The sequence below is a fragment of the Phyllobates terribilis genome, unplaced genomic scaffold (genome assembly GCF_046119375.1).
Source record: "Phyllobates terribilis strain yellow unplaced genomic scaffold, ASM4611937v1 Scaffold_4__5_contigs__length_816908805, whole genome shotgun sequence".
Taxonomy (NCBI): domain Eukaryota; kingdom Metazoa; phylum Chordata; class Amphibia; order Anura; family Dendrobatidae; genus Phyllobates; species Phyllobates terribilis.
This window is the reverse complement of record NW_027362764.1, coordinates 73,376,600-73,401,062: the sequence shown is the minus strand read 5'-3', so window position 1 is coordinate 73,401,062 and position 24,463 is coordinate 73,376,600. Positions and strand designations below refer to the sequence as shown.

General features: G+C 44.7%; 1 protein-coding gene across 10 annotated transcripts in view; it reads right to left on the bottom strand.

The window, feature by feature from the left end:
• Positions 1 to 7,508: 7,508 nt before the first annotated feature.
• The window catches only part of MLLT10 (MLLT10 histone lysine methyltransferase DOT1L cofactor), a 256,506-nt gene continuing 239,551 nt past the window's right edge, over positions 7,509 to 24,463 (bottom strand). For all 10 annotated transcript variants that reach the window (XM_073677493.1, XM_073677487.1, XM_073677489.1 and 7 more), the window contains 6 exons: positions 15,548 to 15,736; positions 14,334 to 14,419; positions 13,656 to 14,005; positions 13,458 to 13,560; positions 12,825 to 13,058; positions 7,509 to 10,169 (listed from right to left, as the gene is read on the bottom strand). In XM_073677493.1, the coding sequence (XP_073533594.1) occupies positions 10,125 to 10,169; positions 12,825 to 13,058; positions 13,458 to 13,560; positions 13,656 to 14,005; positions 14,334 to 14,419; positions 15,548 to 15,736 (1,007 nt within the window). In that variant the 3' untranslated portion in view covers positions 7,509 to 10,124. The remainder of the gene's footprint in view (positions 10,170 to 12,824; positions 13,059 to 13,457; positions 13,561 to 13,655; positions 14,006 to 14,333; positions 14,420 to 15,547; positions 15,737 to 24,463) is intronic.

The following is a 24,463-nucleotide window of genomic DNA, read 5'->3' as shown; positions in this document are numbered from 1 at the left end:
TCTCTATATACAATAGATATCAGTCATTGTAGAGGAGGAGGAGGAGGAGGAGGAGGTGAGCTGTGATGTCACCTAATGTGTTATTTAATGTATATAGAGTTGTTATTCAGTCACTGTACATGAGGGGAGGGGAGAGGTGAGCTGTGACATCACCTATTGTGAATGGTGGATCCTGAGTTATAGTGGTATGATCAGTCTTTGTAATCCTGTTGGTGAGAATGCTGGAATGTCTTCAGGAAGTGTGATTCTAGTACGGGGCCCAGTTGCCATTGTGAAAAATGCAAGGTTCCTGATTTCTTTTTTTACATTGAAGTAAAAAATGATATGGAAAATGAAAATAAAAATATACGTAATCAGGCGTTTTCTAATTACACACGCTCTTTAAAAAGAGCATCTCTCAATCTGGAGGACCCAGCATGCCCTGGAATTACGAGGATAGGTGTAATGCTTCATTCAACCTGTGGGGGAGCTGTAGGAGAACTGAACACTTGCTTCTGTTGTACTTGAAGTTTTATGGCTGCTCACAGACGGACCGAGCAATTGAAGGACGACGACTTCTTTTTGACAGAACCTTTAAAGTCTAACCTACAACTCTCTAGGGAACGTTTCCTTTCTTAAGAAAAAGATTTCTGGGGTAAAACTTTGATGATCGAGTCCATAGTTTTTATATACTTTTATATTTGCTCAATTTCTAGTGGTGAAAATAGTTCCACTCCTGTTGTAGTTATTGCTTCATACAGGGACATAAAACAGATACCTCAAGGGCATAAAGAAGTTTAAGGGTACGTGCACTCCTCGTCTTTTTATGTTATTTTTTGAGCGGATCCGCTCCTAAAACCGCAGGAAAAGAGCTCTTACAAGAATCTCCCTATTCATATCTATGGAACAACGACCTGCGGTTTCTACGTTCAGGCTTTTGAGCATCTTTTAGACGCTCCAGGTGTTGAAAAATGCCTGGTGAGAGGCAAGAAAGTGCGCGTCACTTCTGAAGCGTTTCCTGATGGTAAAACGCTACAGTGCAATCAAAAGGATGCAAAAAAAAAAACCCCTCTGAAAATGCTTGGAAAACTCTGAACAAAAAACAGCAATGGAAACAACAAAAACTTCTTAAAAACAAGCGTTTTCTGAAGCAGTTTACACTGGAAAACTCATTGTTTTTGACTGTCGTAAAGAAACTCTGTGTGAACAGAGCCTTAAAAAACTTGCCCACTACTTGGACACCTCCTTGTCATCCCGATGCTTGGCCCCCATAAAATAAAAAAGTTTAAAAACCTATACTCGCCTCTCGCGGTGTCGACACTCGCTCTCCCCGGGGCTCTCGTGTGGCTGTTGTGACACCGGCGACCAATCAGCGCTGGCGTCACTGTCCCCGCCTCCTGTCGAATTGAACATGAAGCGGAAGTCAGATCAGCTGCAGCCCTAGCTTCCTCTTCATGCTCGATTTGTCCAAAGGCGGAGACAGTGACGCCAACACCGATTGGGCGTCGGGGTCACATGTCACAACAACCGCGGGAGAGCACTGGAACCGCGAGTGCTGATACCGGGGGAACGGTGCCGACACAGGAGGGGAGTAAGTTTTTTTTAATTTTATCGGAGCCAAGCATGGGGTATGAGAAGGAGGTGTCCAAGTAGTGCACAACCCCTTTAATATTCAGCCTTTACTGGTCAGAGCAGGATCTGGGAGTAGTTAGATTGTTGCTGATGAAGGTGAATATATGTGCCGTATTCTGCTAACTCCAATGGACAGATCTGAAGGGCGCATGTGCAGCACCACGCTCCATTGTAGCTGTGGATCAGTGGGGGTCTCAGCGGTGAGACCTCCGTGATCATATATCCTATAATAATAATAATAGTTTATTTTTATAGCGCCAACATATTCCGCAGCACTTTACAAATTTTAGGGGGGACTTATACAGAGAATACAGAATAAGCATATCTCATATCGAACGGAGTGAGGGCCCTGCTCGCAAGCTTACAGTCTATGAGGAAGTGGGGGAGACACAAAAGGTAAAAAGTACATATATTGTATAATGCAGCCTTGATATACTGAATAGGATAAATAATAATACATGGACTGGTCGCCAGCCAGTATGTGTGCAGTCCTGACAGAGGCTTTTATGTGCATGGTTGGTTTGAACCCGAAGTTGAAGAAGATTTTAATATGGGGGAAAGCTGGGATGGACAGAGTGTGTTTAGGTGATACGCCAGTCTAAAGAAATGTGTTTTTAGGGTTCGCTTGAAACTGTGGGTATTGGGAATTAATCGAACTGTCCTGGGTAGTGCATTCCAGAGAATTGGCGCAGCACGCGAGAAATCTTGGAGACGGGAGTGGGAAGTTCGGATTATGGAGGATTTTAGTTTCAAGTCATTTGCAGAACGGAGGGCACGTGTAGGGTGGTAGACTGAGACAAGGGAGGAGATGTAGGGGGGTACTGAAGCATGGAGCGCTTTGTGGGTAAGCGTGATAAGTTTAAAGCGAACTCTATATTGGATGGGCAACCAATGCAATGACTGGCACAGGGAAGAGGCATCTGAGTAGCGGTTGGCGAGGAATATGATCCTGGCTGCTGCGTTCAGGACGGATTGGAGAGGGGAGAGTTTAGTAAGAGGGAGACCGATTAGTAGAGCGTTGCAATAGTCAAGACGAGAATGAATAAGAGCGACAGTAAGAGTTTTTGCCGAGTTAAAGGTGAGAAAAGTCCTGATTCTTGAGATGTTTTTGAGGTGTAGATGACATGAACGAGCAAGTGATTTGATGTGAGGAGTGAAAGAAAGATCTGAATCAAAAATGACCCCAAGACAGCGGGCTTGTAGCTGGGGAGTAATGGTTGAGCCACAAACGGAGATGGCAATATCGGGCACAGGTAGATTAATGGAGGGAGGAAAGACGAGTAGTTCAGTTTTTGACAGATTCAGTTTTAGGTAGAGGGAGGACATAATGTTAGACACAGCAGAAAGACAATCACTGGTCTTTTGTAGTAATGCAGGGGTGATGTCCGGAGCAGAGGTGTATAATTGGGTGTCATCAGCATAGAGATGGTACTGAAAACCGAATCTACTGATTGTTTGTCCAATAGGAGCGGTGTATAAGGAGAAAAGAAGGGGGCCTAGGACTGATCCTTGAGGAACCCCGACAGTAAGAGGAAGTAGGGAGGAGGAGGAGCCGGCAAAAGACACAGAGAAGGAGCGGTCGGAGAGATAAGAGGAGAACCAGGAGAGAACCGTGTCCTTGAGGCCAATAGTGCGGAGCATAGTGAGGAGGAGCTGATGATCCACAGTGTCAAATGCTGCAGAGAGATCCAGGAGAATCAGCAGGGAGTAGTGACCATTAGATTTAGCTGTTAGTAGATCATTAGAGACTTTAGTGAGGGCAGTTTCAGTAGAATGTAAAGAGCGGAAACCAGATTGTAAAGGGTCAAGAAGAGAGTTGTCTGAGAGATAGCGGATTAGACGGGAGTGGACCAGGCGTTCCAGGAGTTTAGAGATAAAGGGAAGATTGGAAACAGGTCTGTAGTTGGCCGTGCAGTTCTGGTCGAGGGATGGTTTTTTAAGTAATGGTTGTATGCTGGCGTGTTTAAAAGAAGAGGGAAAGATACCAGATGAGAGGGAAAGGTTGAAAATTTTAGTTAGGTGAGAGGTGACAGCTGGAGCAAGGGACTGAAGGAGATGTGAGGGAATAGGGTCGCTGGTGCAGGTGGTAGGGCGAGAAGATGCAAGGAGCCTGATCACTTCATCTTCCGTGACTGGTTCGAAGTCAGAAAATGAGCAAGATACAATGTGGCGGGGGGGAGCATGCATAACATTTGGGGATTGGGAGAAAATTTCCTGTCGGATATGGTCAATTTTTTCTTTGAAATAGTTAGCCAGATCGTCAGCGCTGAGGTCGGTGGTCGGGGCCTGTGCTGTTTGATTGAGGAGAGAATGAAACGTGTCAAAGAGTCGTTTAGGATTATTGGAAAGTGAGATGATGAGGTTGTTAAAGTAGGTTTGTTTGGAGAGGTGAAGGGCAGAGTTATATGTTTTCAGCATAAATTTATAGTGGAGGAAATCTTCGGGCAGATTTGACTTTCTCCACAGCCGTTCAGCGCACCTGGAGTACCTCTGGAGAAGAAGTGTTTGAGGCGTGTGCCAGGGTTGTCGCCGTCTATGCCGAATTGTTCTTTGTGTAGGAGGTGCGGCTTCATCCAGGGCGCATAGCATTATTTTGTTATAATGCTTCAATGCAGATTCGGGACATGAGAGGGAGGAGATTGGGGCCAATGATGATTGCAACCTTTTTATAAATTTCTGGGTGTTAATGGCGCGTAAATTTCTATAAGTGTGGACGGTGGGAGTGTCTTGAGTAGAGTCACAGTTCTTGACAGAGAATGAAAGAAGATTATGGTCAGAGAGTGGAAGGGGAGAGTTAGTAAAGTCATGTACTGAGCAAAGCCGGGAGAAGATCAGGTCCAATGTGTTCCCGTCCTCATGTATAGGAGAATTAGCAAGCTGTGAAAGGCCGAAGGAGGAGGTTAATGATAAAAGATGCGTGGCAGATTGGGAAAGAGGATCGCCAATTGGGATGTTAAAGTCTCCCATGATTATCGTGGGGATGTCGCAGGATAGAAAATTTGTAAGCCAGGCAGCAAAGTGATCCAGGAATTGACGGGGGGGACCTGGGGGGCGATAGACAACCGCCACTCGCAGGGAGAAGGGCCGGTAGAGTCTGACTGTGTGGGCCTCAAAGGACGGGAAGATAAGGGAGGGTACAGGGGGGATAACCTGAAAAGTACATTTTGTTGAAAGAAGCAGACCAACACCTCCACCTGATCTGTTGTCAGGTCGCGGGGTATGAGAGAAATGTAGGCCACCATAGGAGAGAGCTGCAGCGGCGGTGGTGTCCGACTGCTGGATCCAGGTTGCAGTGAGAGCCAGAAGGTTGAGGGAATTAGAGAGGAAAAAGTCATGGATGTAAGAGAGTTTATTACAAGCTGAGCGTGCATTCCAAAGGGCACAGTTGAATGAGACAGAAGATATGCAGGGAATATTAATGAGATTAGCAGGGTTTCTGAATGTAACAGGGAAAGAGTTAGTGTTATTATTACTGGAGGGTCCTGGGTTGGGAGAAATATCACCTGCGACTAATAGAAGGAAGATACAGAGAGTGAGCAGATGATTGAGTGATTTGTGAGAGCGTTTCCTGCGTTGTATGGTGGGAATGAATGGATCTGCGTGGTATAACATTGTGAAGAGAGCATGACAACTGTACATAGGAGAAGAGAGGAGTGAGGGATTAATATGGATGAAGTCTGCCGCATTTGTGGGTGAACGGTGAATGTGGATGATTGTAGCAACCAGAGTATAAATGGCACAGATACAAATGGTGAATACTGTTTGCCAAAAAGATGACCTGGAAGCAAGTTTGTTTAATTGTCTTGCATGTCTTACCTGTCTCCTGCCCTGTCCAACTGCCATTTTCTAACTGCCAGGGCACTTTGCTAAATTATGGCACTTCGATAAAGTATGCATAAATGCTATATGCATAAATGCCCCCGCATAAATGCCTCCCCTTAACTAAGTCTCAATATATAGGGACGTATCTGCTTAGATCTGCACAGATTTAACTCATTAACAATCAATCACTAGCTTAAAAGACAACAGGAGACCATAAAGTGCAGGGAAAAAAAAAAAAAAAAAACAGACTAGTAAACTCGGCATGGATCATAAACTCTTAAAGTAAGTGTGATGACCTTTAAGTATCATGGAATAAAAAAGCTAGAGGAGTGAAAAATATATACCAGAAATTGATAGGCTGCAGAGCATTGCATGGAGATATAATGCAGTTTTCAGGACAGATCACACAAGCAGTGAAAAATATATACCAGAAATTGATAGGCTGCAGAGCATTGCATGGAGATATAATGCAGTTTTCAGGACAGATCACACAAGCAGTGAAAAATATATACCAGAAATTGATAGGCTGCAGAGCATTGCATGGAGATATAATGCAGTTTTCAGGACAGATCACACAAGCAGTGAAAAATATATACCAGAAATTGATAGGCTGCAGAGCATTGCATGGAGATATAATGCAGTTTTCAGGACAGATCACACAAGCAGTGAAAAATATATACCAGAAATTGATAGGCTGCAGAGCATTGCATGGAGATATAATGCAGTTTTCAGGACAGATCACACAAGCAGTGAAAAATATATACCAGAAATTGATAGGCTGCAGAGCATTGCATGGAGATATAATGCAGTTTTCAGGACAGATCACACAAGCAGTGAAAAATATATACCAGAAATTGATAGGCTGCAGAGCATTGCATGGAGATATAATGCAGTTTTCAGGACAGATCACACAAGCAGTGAAAAATATATACCAGAAATTGATAGGCTGCAGAGCATTGCATGGAGATATAATGCAGTTTTCAGGACAGATCACACAAGCAGTGAAAAATATATACCAGAAATTGATAGGCTGCAGAGCATTGCATGGAGATATAATGCAGTTTTCAGGACAGATCACACAAGCAGTGAAAAATATATACCAGAAATTGATAGGCTGCAGAGCATTGCATGGAGATATAATGCAGTTTTCAGGACAGATCACACAAGCAGTGAAAAATATATACCAGAAATTGATAGGCTGCAGAGCATTGCATGGAGATATAATGCAGTTTTCAGGACAGATCACACAAGCAGTGAAAAATATATACCAGAAATTGATAGGCTGCAGAGCATTGCATGGAGATATAATGCAGTTTTCAGGACAGATCACACAAGCAGTGAAAAATATATACCAGAAATTGATAGGCTGCAGAGCATTGCATGGAGATATAATGCAGTTTTCAGGACAGATCACACAAGCAGTGAAAAATATATACCAGAAATTGATAGGCTGCAGAGCATTGCATGGAGATATAATGCAGTTTTCAGGACAGATCACACAAGCAGTGAAAAATATATACCTGTAAGAAGAGAAGAAAGATGGATATTAGCAATGCCATTTTCTAACTGCCAGGGCACTTTGCTAAATTATGGCACTTCGATAAAGTATGCATAAATGCTATATGCATAAATGCCCCCGCCTATAGATCGGTGATACATTTTGTTAATGTAGCTTTTTATGTATTTTATTATTTTTAGTTTTAAAGGCTAAAGAGCAATGCCTGATGAAGGCTTTTTGCCTTCCTTACAATCTGGTCCAGTTTTGTGATTTTTTCATATCGTTATCTATATTATCTCATATTACTCTACTAAATCCTACAGATTACCGGAACATAGAGTTTCCTTTCCATTGCGATATCTTCAAAATGTGCTTTTTTTTTTATTGCTGTAATGAAGTTTTGTCTGCTCTGTGCACCTGAAGTCTAGATCCCTGATAAAAAGCTGCGTCCGTACGCGGATGACCCCGCTTCCCACCCACACGGCTATCTGTACACACGTGACGTGCGGGAAGACGAAGGCAGAGGACGCGATGGCCCGAGCCGTCTGCTAATCACATAATAATGCAGCCAAGTCGGTGTTGTACAATATTAAAATTTATTCTGAAAACTCCTGTACATTTCTCTTAATACACGTGGATTTTGACATCTAATAGCACAAACCAATTTGTTTGAGCAGCCGGCGACCGTAGAAAAGTGGAGCACGCTGCCTGCGTCTTACAGAAGAGCGTGTACAAAAAAAATCACTTTACCAAGGTCTTAAAATCCCCCTGAAAATATAAAAATAAATTAACTTTAATTTGTATTTTTATTTTTTCTCCATTTGCCGATTAGAAATATTACAAATCAGAATATTATTGTTATCATAATCAACTTTAACAATACAAAACAGATCCACAAAAGAAAAAAATATATCCGTATGTACAGAATGAGGTAAGGGCTGAGCAGTAATAACCTGCAAGACACATTACTGGAGATCCGTGTGGTCTCCGTCACAGCGGAGGTGAAATTGCAGTGGGGTCTATTACCATTAATAATGCAAACAGCCAACTACAGATCAGCAGTCGTCCTGCCGAGCGAGCGATCCCGATATGAAGCCGGGCCGCAAGGTTTCAATGACAAGAACCATTAGGGAGCAACTCAAAAGCCAATGTCACTTTCCTGGGCATATCGGCCCATTGAGCTCAGAACACAAGTAATGGCAACTCGTAGATGGTCCCTATAACGATCCATATCGGCTGCACGCAGGATAGGTGAAAACTGTATGATCGCTGCGACCCAACCAATAATAAGCGGTACTGAGCATGTGCGACCACTGCTACATTCCCCGTGGTCAAGAATGCTCTCTACCGTTCCATTCACACACAGGACTTTTGGGCCCCCTGTTCTTAGATTAGTGGGGGTCCCAGCAATCATACTATCCTGTGTATAACCGATAAATGTCTATGGAGGAACCCCTCTAAATGTTGCTGCAAACATACATTTTCTGCCATTCTTTTCCTGAACCAAAAAAACAGAAGACCGTTCAGAGAAGAAACGAAACGTGACCCCAAATCCGTCCTGGAAATGGCTCCCATCTCCTTTGAGTTTGGATCTCGGCCCCTTTTTAGAACATATTAACGTCACCGATGGGTGTCCTCCGATCAGGACCACCCCACCCAATCCCCTCTATGAACTCCGTAAAAGGGACAGAAGAATGAACCCAAGCCTTAGAAAGTGGTCTTCTACGTAAAATTGTAGGACCCACCCCTCCCCCGCAAGGAATGATCAGGACGCTCCTCCGCAGAGCATCGCACTACCCGATGTACTTGCAGCAAACTTTCCCTCACCAGGTGCTCGCTAATGTCAGAGGAGATCTATAATGGGGCGCAGCAATACTTCACAGAGAAGCCTCTAAACGTTTGAGAATTGAGTGTAAAAATAATTTCACTTGTATTTTTTGTTTCGGCTTCATTCCTTAGAAATAAGGAAAAAAAATATATAATTTTTTTTTTTTTTTTTTTGCGGGACTAAGACTTTAAAAGTCAAGTTTTCTGGATTCCCTTTCTTTTTTACTTTGTGGGTCTCGACATCTTCCATTTATTTTAGATCAGCAAGTTACCGCAATGAGCACACACCATCCATAGGACATCACCTCCGCACAGTCAGCCCCCCTAATAAAAGAGCTGGCCACAGAGCAAACCTAGTATCTATCCATGGAAAGCCCAAATCTGCCAGAGCAGGGGGTCTTCCTTTTAAAATGCCCAAAATGGGCAATACAACACAGAAGTGGTCCTAATGGCCCAACCCCTGTAATAATTCAGAGCTCCGGCAATGGCAGGAATATAAATCGGAGCTGGCATGGTGCACTGCTGAAATGGTGGTACTCCCAGCTGAAGAGTACCAACATTAAACGCAGCTGCTCTTAGTCCTAGGAATACCTACATTATATGGTCAATTCTTGTAAATTCCACATATTCTTCCAATATTGTAACTGCACTATAAAAAAAAAAAAAAAAAAATGGTGCCACATAATTAAAGGTCCGGTGCAAGAACCCAAAAGTGTGGGAATCCTTCCCGCGGTTGCATATCTCATTGCTAGAAAATAAATAAGCAGTGACCACAGTCGGCATTAGTGGCATAGACGACGATGGAGCCTCCAGTGCAATGTCTCGCCTCTGCTCTGGGAACCTCAGCAACAGGCACTTTCATGGGAATAACATGGCGCTGTCCCCGCACCGACCCTTCTGTCTGTCCTCCCTGTAGTCTGCAAAGCAGAACGTCAACGGCAGGAAAACCCGTGCGGCAACAATCGTATTGTTCGTTAATAGAAGTGACCAGTGGCAGAATTGCACTGAGGGGTCACCAGCGCCGTCCCCCAGCGCCTGCCCCAGCTGTCGGGACTCGCCCGTCACGTCCGGACGACAGTGTTTTTACCTTTCTCAGACTTAATACAGCCAAATATCAGTGCAACAAAGCAACAAGAACGTTACAGTGAATAAATATCTGAAGCCTTGTGTGGCTACCGCCATCTTCTCCTCGCCAGCACTCGGCAGCGCGCTGCTTCTCCACCTGGTGGAAGGATGACTATGAATATGGAAGAAAGTCAAGAGGTCTTCGTTTGCATTGTTTCTTTGCTACGGAAAAGGAAGACGTAGTTTATTTTCAGAAAGTCAAGTGCCAGGAGGAGGCCTGGAGCTCCGTCCACCTCACGTATCAGCTCTTATCTGCCATGACTGGTCCATTCTTTTCTCCAAGCCTCTGAGGAGAAAGGAAATAATCAGGATATTATACTCCGCACCGAACCCCTTCCCCCAAATCACAAGTCTCCGGTTCCATCGCACCAGTATGGCAGTCGCAGTATGTGCAATGGGATTCGGAAATTGTTGCGATTTTTTTTCAGCCAGTTGTTTCCAGAGACCCCTGTACTTGTTATTGATGGGGATTGTACAGGCAGCCCCCCAACAATCCTACGGATTTAATGTCACCTAACCCCTTTATACCAATACTGAGGAAAGGTGATAAACATAGAAAAACCCTCTAAGGGCAACAGAGCGAGGTCCTCTAAACTAAATATTTTTAAAAGGGTTTTCCAGAATTAAATGACATTTACCTGACTGCAAGCAATGTGATAAGATGATAAAGTAATCATAACTCACCTTTATTTTCCCCACCGCAGCTGGTCACATGCTATAAATCATACATGTGACCACTGCAGCCAATCACTGGCCTCAGCGGTCACGTGCCACACATGTACAGGCATGGCATGTGACCAATGTGGACTACTAGTAGTTGTTGCGCTGGAACGGCAAGAAAGGAGAGTTATGGTCATTTTATTAGATTATCGCATCGTCTACAGTCATGGCCAAAAGTTTTGAGAATGACACCAAAATTATATTTTCACATGATCTGCTGGCCTCTGGTTTTTATTAGTGTTTGTCTGATGTTTATATCACATACAGAAATATAATTGCAATCATATTCTGAGTACCAATAGGTTATATTGACTGTTAGAATGAGTTAATGCAGCAAGTCAATATTTGCAGTGTTGCCCCTTCTTCTTCAAGATCTCTGTAATTCTCCCTGGCATGCTCTCAATCAACTTTTGGACCAAATCCTGACTGATAGCAGTCCATTCTTGCATAATCAATGCTTGCATTTTGCCAGAATTTGTTGGTTTTTGTTTGTCCACCCGTCTCTTGATGATTGACCACAAGTTCTCAATGGGATTAAGATCTGGGGAGTTTCCAGGCCATGGACCCAAAATCTCTATGTTTTGTTCCATGAGCCATTTAGTTATCACCTTTGCTTTATGGCAAGGTGCTCCATCATGCTGGAAAAGGCATTGTTGGGCGCCAAACTGCTCTTGGACGGTTGGGAGAAGTTGCTCTTGGAGGACATTCTGGTACCATTCTTTATTCATGGCTGTGTTTTTAGGCAAGACTGTGAGTGAGCCGATTCCCTTGGCTGAGAAGCAACCCCACACATGAATGGTTTCAGGATGCTTTACAGTTGGCATGAGACAAGACTGGTGGTAGCGCTCACCTCTTCTTCTCCGAATAAACTGTTTTCCAGATGTCCCAAACAATCGAAAAGGGGATTCATCAGAGAAAATGACTTTGCCCCAGTCCTCAGCAGTCCACTCCCTGTACCTTTTGCAGAATATCAGTCGGTCCCTGATGTTTTTTCTGGAGAGAAGTGGCTTCTTTGCTGCCCTCCTTGAAACCAGCCCTTGCTCAAAGAGTCTCCGCCTCACAGTGCGTGCAGAAGCACTCACACCAGCCTGCTGCCATTCCTGAGCAAGCTCGGCACTGCTGGTAGTCCGATCCCGCAGCTGAAACAGTTTTAAGATACGGTCCTGGCGCTTGCTGGTCTTTCTTGGGCGCCCTGGAGCCTTTTTGACAACAATGGAAGCTCTCTCCTTGAAGTTCTTGATGATGCGATAGATTGTTGACTGAGGTGCAATCTTTGTAGCTGCGATACTCTTCCCTGTTAGGCCATTTTTGTGCAGTGCAATTATGGCTGCACGTGTTTCTTTAGAGATAACCATGGTTAACTGAACAGAAACAATGATACCAAGAACCAGCCTCCTTTTAAAGTGTCCAGTGATGCCATTCTTACTTAATCATGACTGATTGATCGCCAGCCCTGTCCTCATCAACACCCACACCTGTGTTAATGGATCAATCACTAAAACGATGTTAGCTGCTCCTTTTAAGGCAGGACTGCAATGATGTTGAAATGTGTTTTGGGGGTTAAAGTTCATTTTCTGGGCAAATATTGACTTTGCAAGTACAGTAATTGCTGTTAAGCTGATCACTCTTTGACATTCAGGAGTATATGCAAATTGCCATTACAAAAAATGAAGCAATAAACTTTGGAAAAATTACTATTTGTCTCATTCTCAATACTTTTGGCCATGACTGTACTGTCTGTCACATATCATCACACCCTGGACAATCTCTTTACAATCAGTTATTTTCATTAGAGGGGTATTCCCATCTCCAAGATCCTATCCCAATATGTAGTAGGTGTAATAATAATAATATTAGCAAATACCTCCAATTAGAAATGTAGTATAGTTTTTCTGATTCGCTATGTCTCTTTCCTCATGTGCAGGACCTTAGATATCCATGGTTACAACTGATATAGTGACAGTTAGCTTGTTGCTAGTGGTCGTAACCATGGATACCCAAGGTCCTGCAATGGCCTGTACATGAGGAAAGAGACCTAGCTAATCAGAAAAACTATATTACATTTCTAATTGGAGATATTTGCTAATATTATTATTATTATTACTACAACCTACAACATATTAGGATAGGATCTTGGAGATGGGAATACTCCTTTAATGCTTTTCCTTTGTGATAATATCACTGCGGATCTATGACTGCTGACACATTTATAGACACTTACTGCGACTTTGTGAGCCGTGTTATCGGCGTGCATGGCCAGGAAGGGGTTGGTGGCGGCAGAGTGCAGGGTGGCGGCAGAGTGGAGGGTGGCGGCCTGCGCTCCGACCAGCAGGTTGTTGAGTGGTAACTGAGCTGCGGCGGGGATCTGCAGCTGCTGAAGCTCTGGATGATGGTGGTGGTGCTGCTGCGAGTGCTGCTGCTGCATGATCTGATATAGCAGGGCATGGTGCTGCTCCTGGGGGCGACAAAGAAGGAAAATGAAGACACAGTTTGGACTCCACAAATGTGTCCGCAAATATCTGTTTAAGTCAGACAGATGTCTGTGATTTATATGCACAAAACTCATCCCTCCCATGGCATAAAAACCACCACCGGGGGGCAGTCTGCTCTGCAGCACTCGTCTTATCATAAATCACTATCAGCCATAACCTGCAGGACGTGAACACGATTATTGGAGAGACTTGTGGAAAACAAATAGAAACTAAAAAAATCGTCAATAGTCCGTACGATGAAATGTCAGCAACATGTAGACCTCCCCCGTCTGTATGTGGGAGCGTTTGCTTGCAGGAGCGCCAGTATGTAGGAGCACCCGTACGCGAGAACGCCCGCACGTCGTGGGTGGGAGCGCTCTTACCGGAGTCAGCTGCTGGGAGCTCAGGAGCTGCTGGAATTGCTGGTGCTGCTGATGGAGAAACAGCTGCCTTTGCTGATCCGAGAGGAGTCCCAATCCCGAGGCACTGCAACAAGGAACAGCCCCGAATATCAATAATGCTGGCGCCGACAGTGGCCGCACTAAAGTGCATTAAGCAGCCGCTCTCATCATATCACTGACCTGTTTGCTAACGTAGAAGAGATTGGGTGTGCGACATTGGGTAATATCGCCCCGTGGGTCAGGGCAGTGGTTTGGGGTAATGTCGCCGGAGTCTGAATCACTCCATTCAAAGCCCCCACAATGCCATTGATCGCCAGCTGGTTTGCTGGAAGAGCTCCAATTATTGCACCCATTCCCGGCATGGCAGGAAGAGCTGGCGTGACAGACTGAATGCCACTTGTTAGTGTTCCCATGGTGACACCATTGATTCTCTGAACCCCTTGGACTTGCTGTGCCGGACTCTGACCATCAGGGGGCGGAGTGGAGAGAGAGGAAGAACTGCTGGTGCTTTGCCTGCTTGATGTCAGCTCCTTAAAGAGAAAAAAAAAATGAAGATAAGTGAGCAATGTCTCCACGAGATCAGCACCTCCTCAACGACGAGAGAAACCCTTTAATCATGAGAAATACACATATTGATTCATTTCAGACAGAATGCATTCACAGTGGTCTTTAGAAAAGTCTTTGTCCATGCCTCAATATGGCCGCCTGAGCGGTGACAGGTCTTCATGGAGTACAGTGACCTTTCAATTGGCCGGACGTGCTGAGAATACATAATGGTGGTGCCTGCTCTCGCCATGTCACGTACCGATAACACTGGGATTACCACCATATATTGCATTCGTCCTGAATAGGACGTACCTGATGTGGAGCCGGATGGGAACCCTCTGGCTGGAAGTTTCCAAGATGCGGACTTTTACTGATGCCCAGGGCGTCTGTGCTGGATACTGCAAAGAACGAAATATGGCAGGTTATCACAGAAAAGACAATGACGCTCCTGCAGATCGCTGACCACAACTGCAGACCTATGGGCTATAGGGGAGCTTCATGGCGTCCCTCCTCACAAGGAGCACCGTAACCCTAAATTACCCCAGATACGATAGGTTTCTGGGTGCTTCATGAAGGGTCAAGTACCATCTCTGGCACCACCCCAAGCAAAAACCATTGCTAAACCTCTATAAAAAGAGGTGACGCAAAACTAAACCTCACATCATACACCGACAGTGGCTAAGAGTTGTAGTTTAGAGGGAATCTGTCAGCATGATGTAAAGGCAGAGAACCTGATTCCAGCGATGTGTCACTTACTGAGCTGCTTGCTGTCTTTTTAATACAATCCCTGTTTTCTCTGCTGCAGATCTAGCAGAGCTGGGAATGCGGAGCTCTGTATAACTCCACCCACATCACTGATTGGCAGATTTGTGTACACTGAGCATGGGCAGAAAGCAGCCAATAACGGTTGAGGGTGGAGTTACGCAGAGCAATTGACTAGGAGGCACAACACATCTAGTAGTGAATCTCCTGCTGATAAAACACTAATTTTATTGAAACAGCAAAACACAGCCTAGTAAGTGACACGTGACTGGAATCAGGGTCTCTGCCCCTACATCATGCTGCTCTCAGATTATATAGCAAAACCTACTGACAGATTATCTTTAACAGCAGCTTGCAGGTAGTGGCTATGGAGCAGGTGTCAGCAACCTTCTGCACTCCAGCTGTAGTGAAACTACAACTCACAGCATTCACTAACGGACATATTTCACAAAAGCTGGAGTGCCAAAGGCTGCTGACACCTGCAAGGTCAAGTTAATAGGGGGCAAGACGTTCACAAGTTTCGTATGCAGGGGTTTGCGTGTTATCTGGACTATGATATGTCATCCTTACAGGTCCGAGGCTTGCAAGCATCGCTGGACGGGGACAGGGATGATAAAGACGCAGGCGTTATATGAAATAATGAAGCCAACGGTGCATGAGAGGAAGACAGAGCTGGGCTTTATATGGCACAGGACGAGGTATGATGGCGCTGTACTAGATTATGGCCGAGTTATAACGTGTATATATGTCATGTATGTTCTTACCATTCTGTAATGGGTATGTATGCACGTGAGGAGCCGCGCTATGGCTGGAAGATATGGCCGGGAAGGGCACGGACAGCTGGGCATTCAGGAGCTGCAGACGCTCCTTCTTGGCAGTGAGGTTCTTGATCTGCTCCTCCAGCCGCCGGTTCTCCACTTGCAGCTGGTGCAGGGACTTTAGCATACCCAAAACTACAAGCAAAAAAAAAAGAGGACATTATAGAAAACGAGGGCGAGATCAACGCAATGCTGAAATGTTCCGATACCAGATCCCAAACCTCCGGGTGACGCAGAAGAGAGCGGATTCTTCTCGGAGCTGTTTATCTGCTTCTTATACAGGAGCAGGGAATAAGTCATTCAGAAGTCTAGGAAAGCTGGGTGACTACCCCTATACGGGCAGTAATAGCAGCTACAATCGTTGTCTGCCAGTTCTCATATACATCTGGCCAGGATATTACAGTGCATCTCCGATTACTTAGGACACGGTGCGATGTAGTCACTGTACTACATATACCGCATAGCAGATTATACATGCATCAGAGACTGAGCATCCTGCGCCTGTATCCAGCACTGCAATACGCCCTGTAATACGTACTCTCTCCCCATACCACCCGGACGCTCTGTCCTCTAATGCACAGATGTGAGCAGCCAGGATCACAACAGGTAAATTCAATGCAACTTATTCAGAATCATCCTGTAGTCATTTTTCCATATAGTAAGACTTTAAAGCGCTATTCCCATCTTGATAAAGGGGTATTGTTAAATATATACCAGTAATTTTGTAATTTACAGCTCGTTGTCTTGGAGTCCGACCACTGCTGCTAGACAGCAGAGTGTGCAGTGCTTACAAGCTCTTTTCTATGTAGCTTATAAGCACTGCACATGTTCTACTGTCTAGCAGCAACTTTGAAGCCGGCCAGGATCGCTGGTATCTCTTAATCCTGTCCATCCTGTTCAGAGCAGTGCTTACAAGCCAGACAGCAGAAAGTGGTCGGTCTCCTGGGCAACAAGCTGTAAATAAATAAAATATGTTAATATCTCAAGAAGGGCTGCAATTTTTAATAAGCAATAAATTGCAAAACTGCTTGTTTTTACAATCACTATCTGACAATATCCAACTATGAAGATGGGAACAACACTATAAGGATCTATAACTACTTTTTATTTTCATCGATGCATTTCACAGCTATAAAAGATAAAACTTTTTTTTTGGATGTATTATACTAATCCCACACATCTATAGGGGTCTCTGTACACGTAATGGAGGTCTCGGTGTACATAATGGGAATGCCCCCTTTTGGAGACAAGTGTAAGGTCCCCCCTGACCCAACCACCTGCGATCGGATAACCCCTCAGAGCTTTGCCAATATATCACTTCCAAGATAAAGACACAAGCGGGCTGCGTCTATACATTTGGAAAGTTGCCAATCACTTGTATTGGAACACAAAATGACCTTCTTTCATATTGTATAGACACAAAATGACCTTCTTTCATATTGTATAGGCATACTGGAATAATATAATATGTCATGCAAGAGCAGTAAAAAGGATATGACTTAATGGTCTAATTTAAATATGTAATAACAAAAGGATAAAGAACCCAATAATAAAGTATGATGCCAGCAAAAGTGCCCCCCAAGCACAGTATGATACCCACACAGTGAAATCCTCCACATGCACAGTATGGTGACCCTACTGTACCCTCCCAGCAAACTATGGTGACCCATCACAGTATGAATCCCCAACTGTGATCCCCAACATAGTATAATGGGCCCCGCATAGTCCTCCATACAGAAGAATGGGCCCCGCATAGTCCTCCATACAGTAGAATGGGCCCCGCATAGTCCTCCATACAGTAGAATGGGCCCCGCATAGTCCTCCATACAGTAGAATGGGCCCCGCATAGTCCTCCATACAGTAGAATGGGCCCCGCATAGTCCTCCATACAGAAGAATGGGCCCCGCATAGTCCTCCATACAGTAGAATGGGCCCCGCATAGTCCTCCATACAGTAGAATGGGCCCCGCATAGTCCTCCATACAGTAGAATGGGCCCCGCATAGTCCTCCATACAGTAGAATGGGCCCCGCATAGTCCTCCATACAGTAGAATGGGCCCCGCATAGTCCTCCATACAGTAGAATGGGCCCCGCATAGTCCTCCATACAGTAGAATGGGCCCCGCATAGTCCTCCATACAGTAGAATGGGCCCCGCATAGTCCTCCATACAGTAGAATGGGCCCCGCATAGTCCTCCATACAGTAGAATGGGCCCCGCATAGTCCTCCATACAGTAGAATGGGCCCCGCATAGTCCTCCATACAGTAGAATGGGCCCCGCATAGTCCTCCATACAGTAGAATGGGCCCCGCATAGTCCTCCATACAGTAGAATGGGCCCCGCATAGTCCTCCATACAGTAGAATGGGCCCCGCATAGTCCTCCATACAGTAGAATGGGCCCCGCATAGTCCTCCATACAGTAGAATGGGCCCCGCATAGTCCTCCATACAGTAGAATGGGCCCCGCATAGTCCTCCATACAGTAGAATGGGCCTCGCATAGTCCTCCATACAGTAGAATGGGCCTCACAGTCCTCCATACAGTAGAATGGGCCTCACATAGTCCTCTATACAGTAGAATGGGCCTCACATAGTCCTCTATACAGTAGAATGGGCCTCACATAGTCCTCTATACAGTAGAATGGGCCTCACATAGTCCTCTATACAGTAGAATGGGCCTCACATAGTCCTCTATACAGTAGAATGGGCCTCACATAGTCCTCCATACAGTAGAATGGGCCTCACATAGTCCTCCATACAGTAGAATGGGCCTCACATAGTCCTCCATACAGTAGAATGGGCCTCACATAGTCCTCTATACAGTAGAATGGGCCTCACATAGTCCTCTATACAGTAGAATGGGCCTCACATAGTCCTCCATACAGTAGAATGGGCCTCACATAGTCCTCCATACAGTAGAATGGGCCTCATAGTCCTCCATACAGTAGAATGGGCCTCACATAGTCCTCCATACAGTAGAATGGGCCTCACATAGTCCTCCATACAGTAGAATGGGCCTCACATAGTCCTCCATACAGTAGAATGGGCCTCACATAGTCCTCCATACAGTAGAATGGGCCTCACATAGTCCTCCATACAGTAGAATGGGCCTCACAGTCCTCCATACAGTAGAATGGGCCTCACATAGTCCTCTATACAGTAGAATGGGCCTCACATAGTCCTCTATACAGTAGAATGGGCCTCACATAGTCCTCTATACAGTAGAATGGGCCTCACATAGTCCTCTATACAGTAGAATGGGCCTCACATAGTCCTCTATACAGTAGAATGGGCCTCACATAGTCCTCTATACAGTAGAATGGGCCTCACATAGTCCTCTATACAGTAGAATGGGCCTCACATAGTCCTCTATACAGTAGAATGGGCCTCAGATAGTCCTCTATACAGTAGAATGGGCCTCACATAGTCCTCTATACAGTAGAATGGGCCTCACAAATCTATGAGCCGCATGTCAGTACAGTAAGCGACATTCACACATTTATCTTAATAAATGACCTAACCAAATATAAGGAGGGCAGGACGCGCTATTTCCTGCTCTTTGATGAAATTGAAGGGAACAGATTTTCCCGGCAGAACCTCGTGGCGCCACATGAGTGAAATCTGCACTGGCAAACGTCACCTTCACTCCGATAAACACCGGCAAGACAAACGTCACCTTCACTCCGATAAACACCGGCAAGAGATATGTCACCTTCACTCCGATAAACACCGGCAAGAGAAACGTCACCTTCACTCCGATAAACACCGGCAAGAGAAACGTCACCTTCACTCCGATAAACACCGGCAAGACAGACAGGGGACAGACAGGGCAATCTGTCACAAAGACCGGGATCGCCGAACGGTATGCTGCCTCCCTGGTGCTCGAGTCCGAAACATCGCGGATCGGGTTGACAGGTTACTGGGTGGGGCTGGCGAAGACCCAGCAGTCATGGTCCACATCGGCACCAATGACAAAGTGAGTGGTAGATGGAGGGTCCTTAAAAATGATTTCAGGGACCTAGGTAGGAAGCTTAGGGCAAGGACCTCCAAGGTAGTTTTCTCAGAAATACTACCAATCCCGCGAGCCACACAGGAGCGCCAACGGGAAGTTAGGGAGGTGAATAAGTGGCTAAAGAGTTGGTGCAAGGCAGAAGGGTTTGGGTTCATGGAGAACTGGGCCGACTTCGCGGTCGGCTACAGGCTCTACCGAGGGACGGGCTGCACCTCAATGGGGAGGGTGCAGCGGTGCTGGGGAAGAAGATGGCTAATAGGTTGGAGGAGTTTTTAAACTAGAGACGGGGGGGGGGGGGGGGGGGGGGACCAAGGAAATAGGTGGGATGTGAGGCAAGCAAGGGGGAAGGGGAGAAGTGAATATAATGAGGGTGGAGAGGGGGGTGGGGATAGCACAGTTAGATCGTTAGAGAAGAATAGGATGCTAAATAACCCCAAAGTTTTATCTTGCATGCTGACCAACGCAAGAAGCCTGACCAATAAGGCGGATGAGCTGCAGGCGCTTATATCGGAGGAGAGGTATGACATCGTAGGTATAACAGAGACTTGGCTAGACGATAGCTACGACTGGGCGGTAAATTTATTAGATTATAGTTTATTTAGAAGGGACCGGAAACAGGGGAAAGGCGGAGGAGTCTGCTTATATGTAAAGTCATGTCTAAAACCCAGACTAAGGGAAGATATAGGAGAGGGAGAAGAGGGGGTCGAGTCCATGTGGGTAGAGATAGAGGGAACTAAAAATAATAATAAAATATTACTGGGGGTCTGCTATAAGCCACCAAATATAACAGAGGAGAATGAGAATCTGCTATTAGGACAAATAGACAAAGTAGCAAAACATAATGAAGTGATTGTAATGGGGGATTTCAACTACCCGGATATTGACTGGGAAACAGAAACCTGTAGATCTCAGAAAGGAAAAAGGTTCTTGACAAATATTAAGGATAATTATCTCTCCCAACTAGTGCAGGAACCAACGAGAGGGAAGGCCGTGTTGGACTTAATATTGACTAATAGGCCTGATAGAATAACTGAGGTACAGATAGGGGGGCACCTAGGTAATAGCGACTATAATATTATCGACTTCAAAATGCCCTTCAGTAGGGTTATCAATAAGGGAACAACAAAAACATTAAACTTTAGGAGGGCGAAGTTTTATCAGCTCAAAGAAAGCCTTCAACTTATTGACTGGGACAAAGTTCTTAATCAAAGGAATACGAATAGTAAATGGGAAACCTTCAAAAGAATTCTGAATACTCAGTGCGAGAGGTATATACCGTATGGGAATAAAAGGGCCAGAAATAAGAGGAAACCAATATGGTTGAACAAGAACGTAAAAGGGGCGTTAAATAGCAAAAAAGAGGCATTCAAGAGATTAAAACAGGAAAACAGTAAGGAGGCACTAATGTGTTACAAGGAAAAAACGAGAACCTGTAAAAAACAAATAAAAATAGCGAAGGAGGAAACAGAGAGATGTATTGCTAGGGAAAGTAGATCAAATCCCAAACTGTTCTTTACGTATATAAATAGTAAAAGGATTAAATCGGATAATATTGGACCGATAAAAAGTGAGGAAGGCAAAATCATAGAGAAAGATGAGGATAAAGCTAATCCATTAAATAATTTTTTTTCGACAACTTTCACAAAGGAAATCGAACTAACAGGAGAAATGAGAAGTGACAAACTTAATCCTCCACTAAGTATGACTAATCTAACCCAAGCTGGGGTACAGAAAAGCCTCAGTAACATTAAAATAAACAAATCACCAGGACCTGATGGCATACACCCACGGGTACTAAGGGAACTAAGTAATGTGATAGACAGACCGTTATATCTTATATTTAAGGACTCTGTTGAGACTGGGTCTGTGCCACTTGATTGGCGACAGGCGAATGTAGTGCCAATATTCAAAAAGGGAGCGAAAAGTGACGCCGGAAACTATCGGCCGGTGAGTCTGACGTCCGTTGTGGGCAAAATTTTTGAAAGCTTCATTAAAGAGGCGATTACGGAGCATCTTGATGCTAATAATCTTTTAATCCCGAACCAACATGGATTCATGAGGAATCGCTCCTGCCAAACAAACCTGATTGACTTCTACGAGGAGGTTAGCTCTCGAGTAGATCAGGGGGAACCAGTGGATGTCGTGTATCTCGACTTCTCAAAAGCGTTCGATAGCGTGCCACATAATAGGTTGGTATACAAAATGAGAATGATGGGGCTGGGGGAAAATGTCTGCAAGTGGGTAGCTAACTGGCTAAAGGATAGAAGGCAGAGGGTGGTTATAAATGGAATATTCTCAGATTGGGTAAGCGTCACTAGTGGGGTACCACAGGGGTCTGTACTAGGCCCAATGTTTTTTAATATCTTTATTAACGACATAGTCAACAGGATAAATAGTAAAATATCAATATTTGCAGATGACACAAAGTTATGTAAAACAATTAATACAAAAGAGGACAGTGCAGACCTACAGAGGGATTTGGATAAGCTGGGTAGGTGGAGCATTAAATGGCAAATGAGGTTTAATGAGGAGAAATGTAAGGTCATACATATGGGAAGGAAAAATGGAAGTCACCAGTACTCACTGAATGGGAAATCATTGGGGAATTCAGAGATGGAGAAGGACTTGGGCATCTTGATTGATAGCAAACTAAATTGGAGTGCCCAAAGTCAGGCGGCTGCTGTAAGGGCAAACAGGGTAATGGGATGTATCAGAAGAGGTATAGCTGCAAAGGATGAGAACATTGTTCTTCCACTGTACAAAGCTCTGGTCAAACCACACTTGGAATACTGTGCTCAGTTATGAGCCCCAATATATAGAAAGGATATAAATGAGCTTGAAAAGGTACAAAGGAGGGCAACAAAATTAATAAAGGGAATGGAGGGACTGCAATACCCAGAGAGGTTGGCAAAACTAGGACTATTCAGCCTGGAAAAGAGAAGGTTGAGGGGGGACATAATAAATGTGTACAAATATGTTAGGGGACAGTATAGAGATCTTGCCCGGGATTTGTTCAAAAGGAGGGATATTACGGTAACAAGAGGGCACTCACTAAGACTGGAAGAGAAAAGGTTTCAGCACCAGCATAGGAAGGGGTTCTTTACGGTAAGAGCAGTGAGAATATGGAATTCACTGAGTGAGGAGACGGTAATGTCGGATTCACTACACCAGTTCAAGCGGGGACTGGATGCATTTCTAGATACCAGGCAGATTTCAGCATATACTTAAAAATAAAATAAAATAGTAGGTTGATACAGGGATTTATTCTGACTGCTGGTTTCAGAGTCGGGAGGGAATTTTTCCTCAGGTGAAGATTGGCTAAATCATTTGGGGTTTTTGCCCTCCTATGGATCAACTTTAGCAATTACAGAATAACAGGTCGAACTTGATGGACGCAAGTCTTTATTCGGCTTTACAAACTATGTAAGACAAACGTCACCTTTACTCCGATAAACACCGGCAAGACAAACGTCACCTTCACTCCGATAAACACCGGCAAGAGAAACGTCACCTTCACTCCGATAAACACCGGAAAGAGAAATGTCACCTTCACTCCGATAAACACCGGCAAGAGAAATGTCACCCGAGCTCCGGCTACGGGGGGGGGGGACCGACTGCAAGTTTATCCAACTGCCATTGTTCTGCCCCAATATATGCACAAATGTTTTCCTCCCCATCGGCAGAGCTGCATTTTCCCTTTTTTTATATATATATTTTATAGAAATTAAATGTGGTTGTTTTTGTTTTGTTTTTTACAAATGAGACTTTGCAGCCGCTGATGTGATACCTTTGGGAGGATTGTATTCTGGAGCCTTCACTCCCCATAGAAGAAACACAATACTGATGGGATTACCGACAGGACCCTGGAAATCGCAGCCTGCTTACTGATTCCTCTCCGTCCTCCCAGGAAAGGAAAAAAAGCCCCCAAATTGTAAAAAAATTGAGGATGATGTCTATGGCTTAAATGGTTCTGCTGCTCCACAGCTTGTCTGGAGAGAATCGCGGACAGCGCACAATAAAGTTTTCTTTGTTTGCTTGACCTCTATTCCAGAAGATAAATCTGGATCAGGAATAGTCACATCTGGTCATTTCCCAAGGATTTCACTTGACCCCCCTCTCCCTCTTTTTAAGCCAATACAAAGGGGCTCTTAGTGCGTCCAAATGAGATGCAAGACAACGTGGGTAAACCTGTCCGCTAGCTATCATGTTTAAAGGATTATCCCTGCATGAATTTCCTTGCAATTAGCATTTTTTTTCTAGGATACCATTAATATGATATAGAAGAATGAGGACGTCCACTTTAGCGGCTAAGAAAAAAGTTTTAACCTCTAATACTTTCATCTCAAAATATAGAAGGTAAAAATCAAGTCTTGGCTTTTTCTGCTAAGTTTGTGAATCAGAAGGGAGTCCAGATCCTAAATGAAAAGGAGGCCATGAAAGTGGAGTCTGCACTAATTGGAGCCCCTGCTCCCATTCATCAGCAGGACGTATGTGCCAGAAAAAGCTGATCTAAGGGGGCAACTTCCACAAGAAAACCCCTTTACCTGCTCTCAACTTCAGTAGTGTAATGGCCATAAAAGGAAATTAAAGGGAATGTCACATGACGGACACACGACACTTACAGAGTAGATTAAAAAAAACAGTCTGATCACTGGGAACCCCATGATCGCCGGTATAGGGGTTCAGAGGCCCCGTATCCTCCCCTTTGCACAGCCGCATGGAGCAGTTGTTTCCGTTAGCCATACAGACATTGAATGGCACGGCGTGTGAGCCCTGCTCTAGTGGTAGTGAGACTCCAGAGATCACACAATCTACCCCTATCCTATGCATCGCGGGACAACGCCTTCAACAAT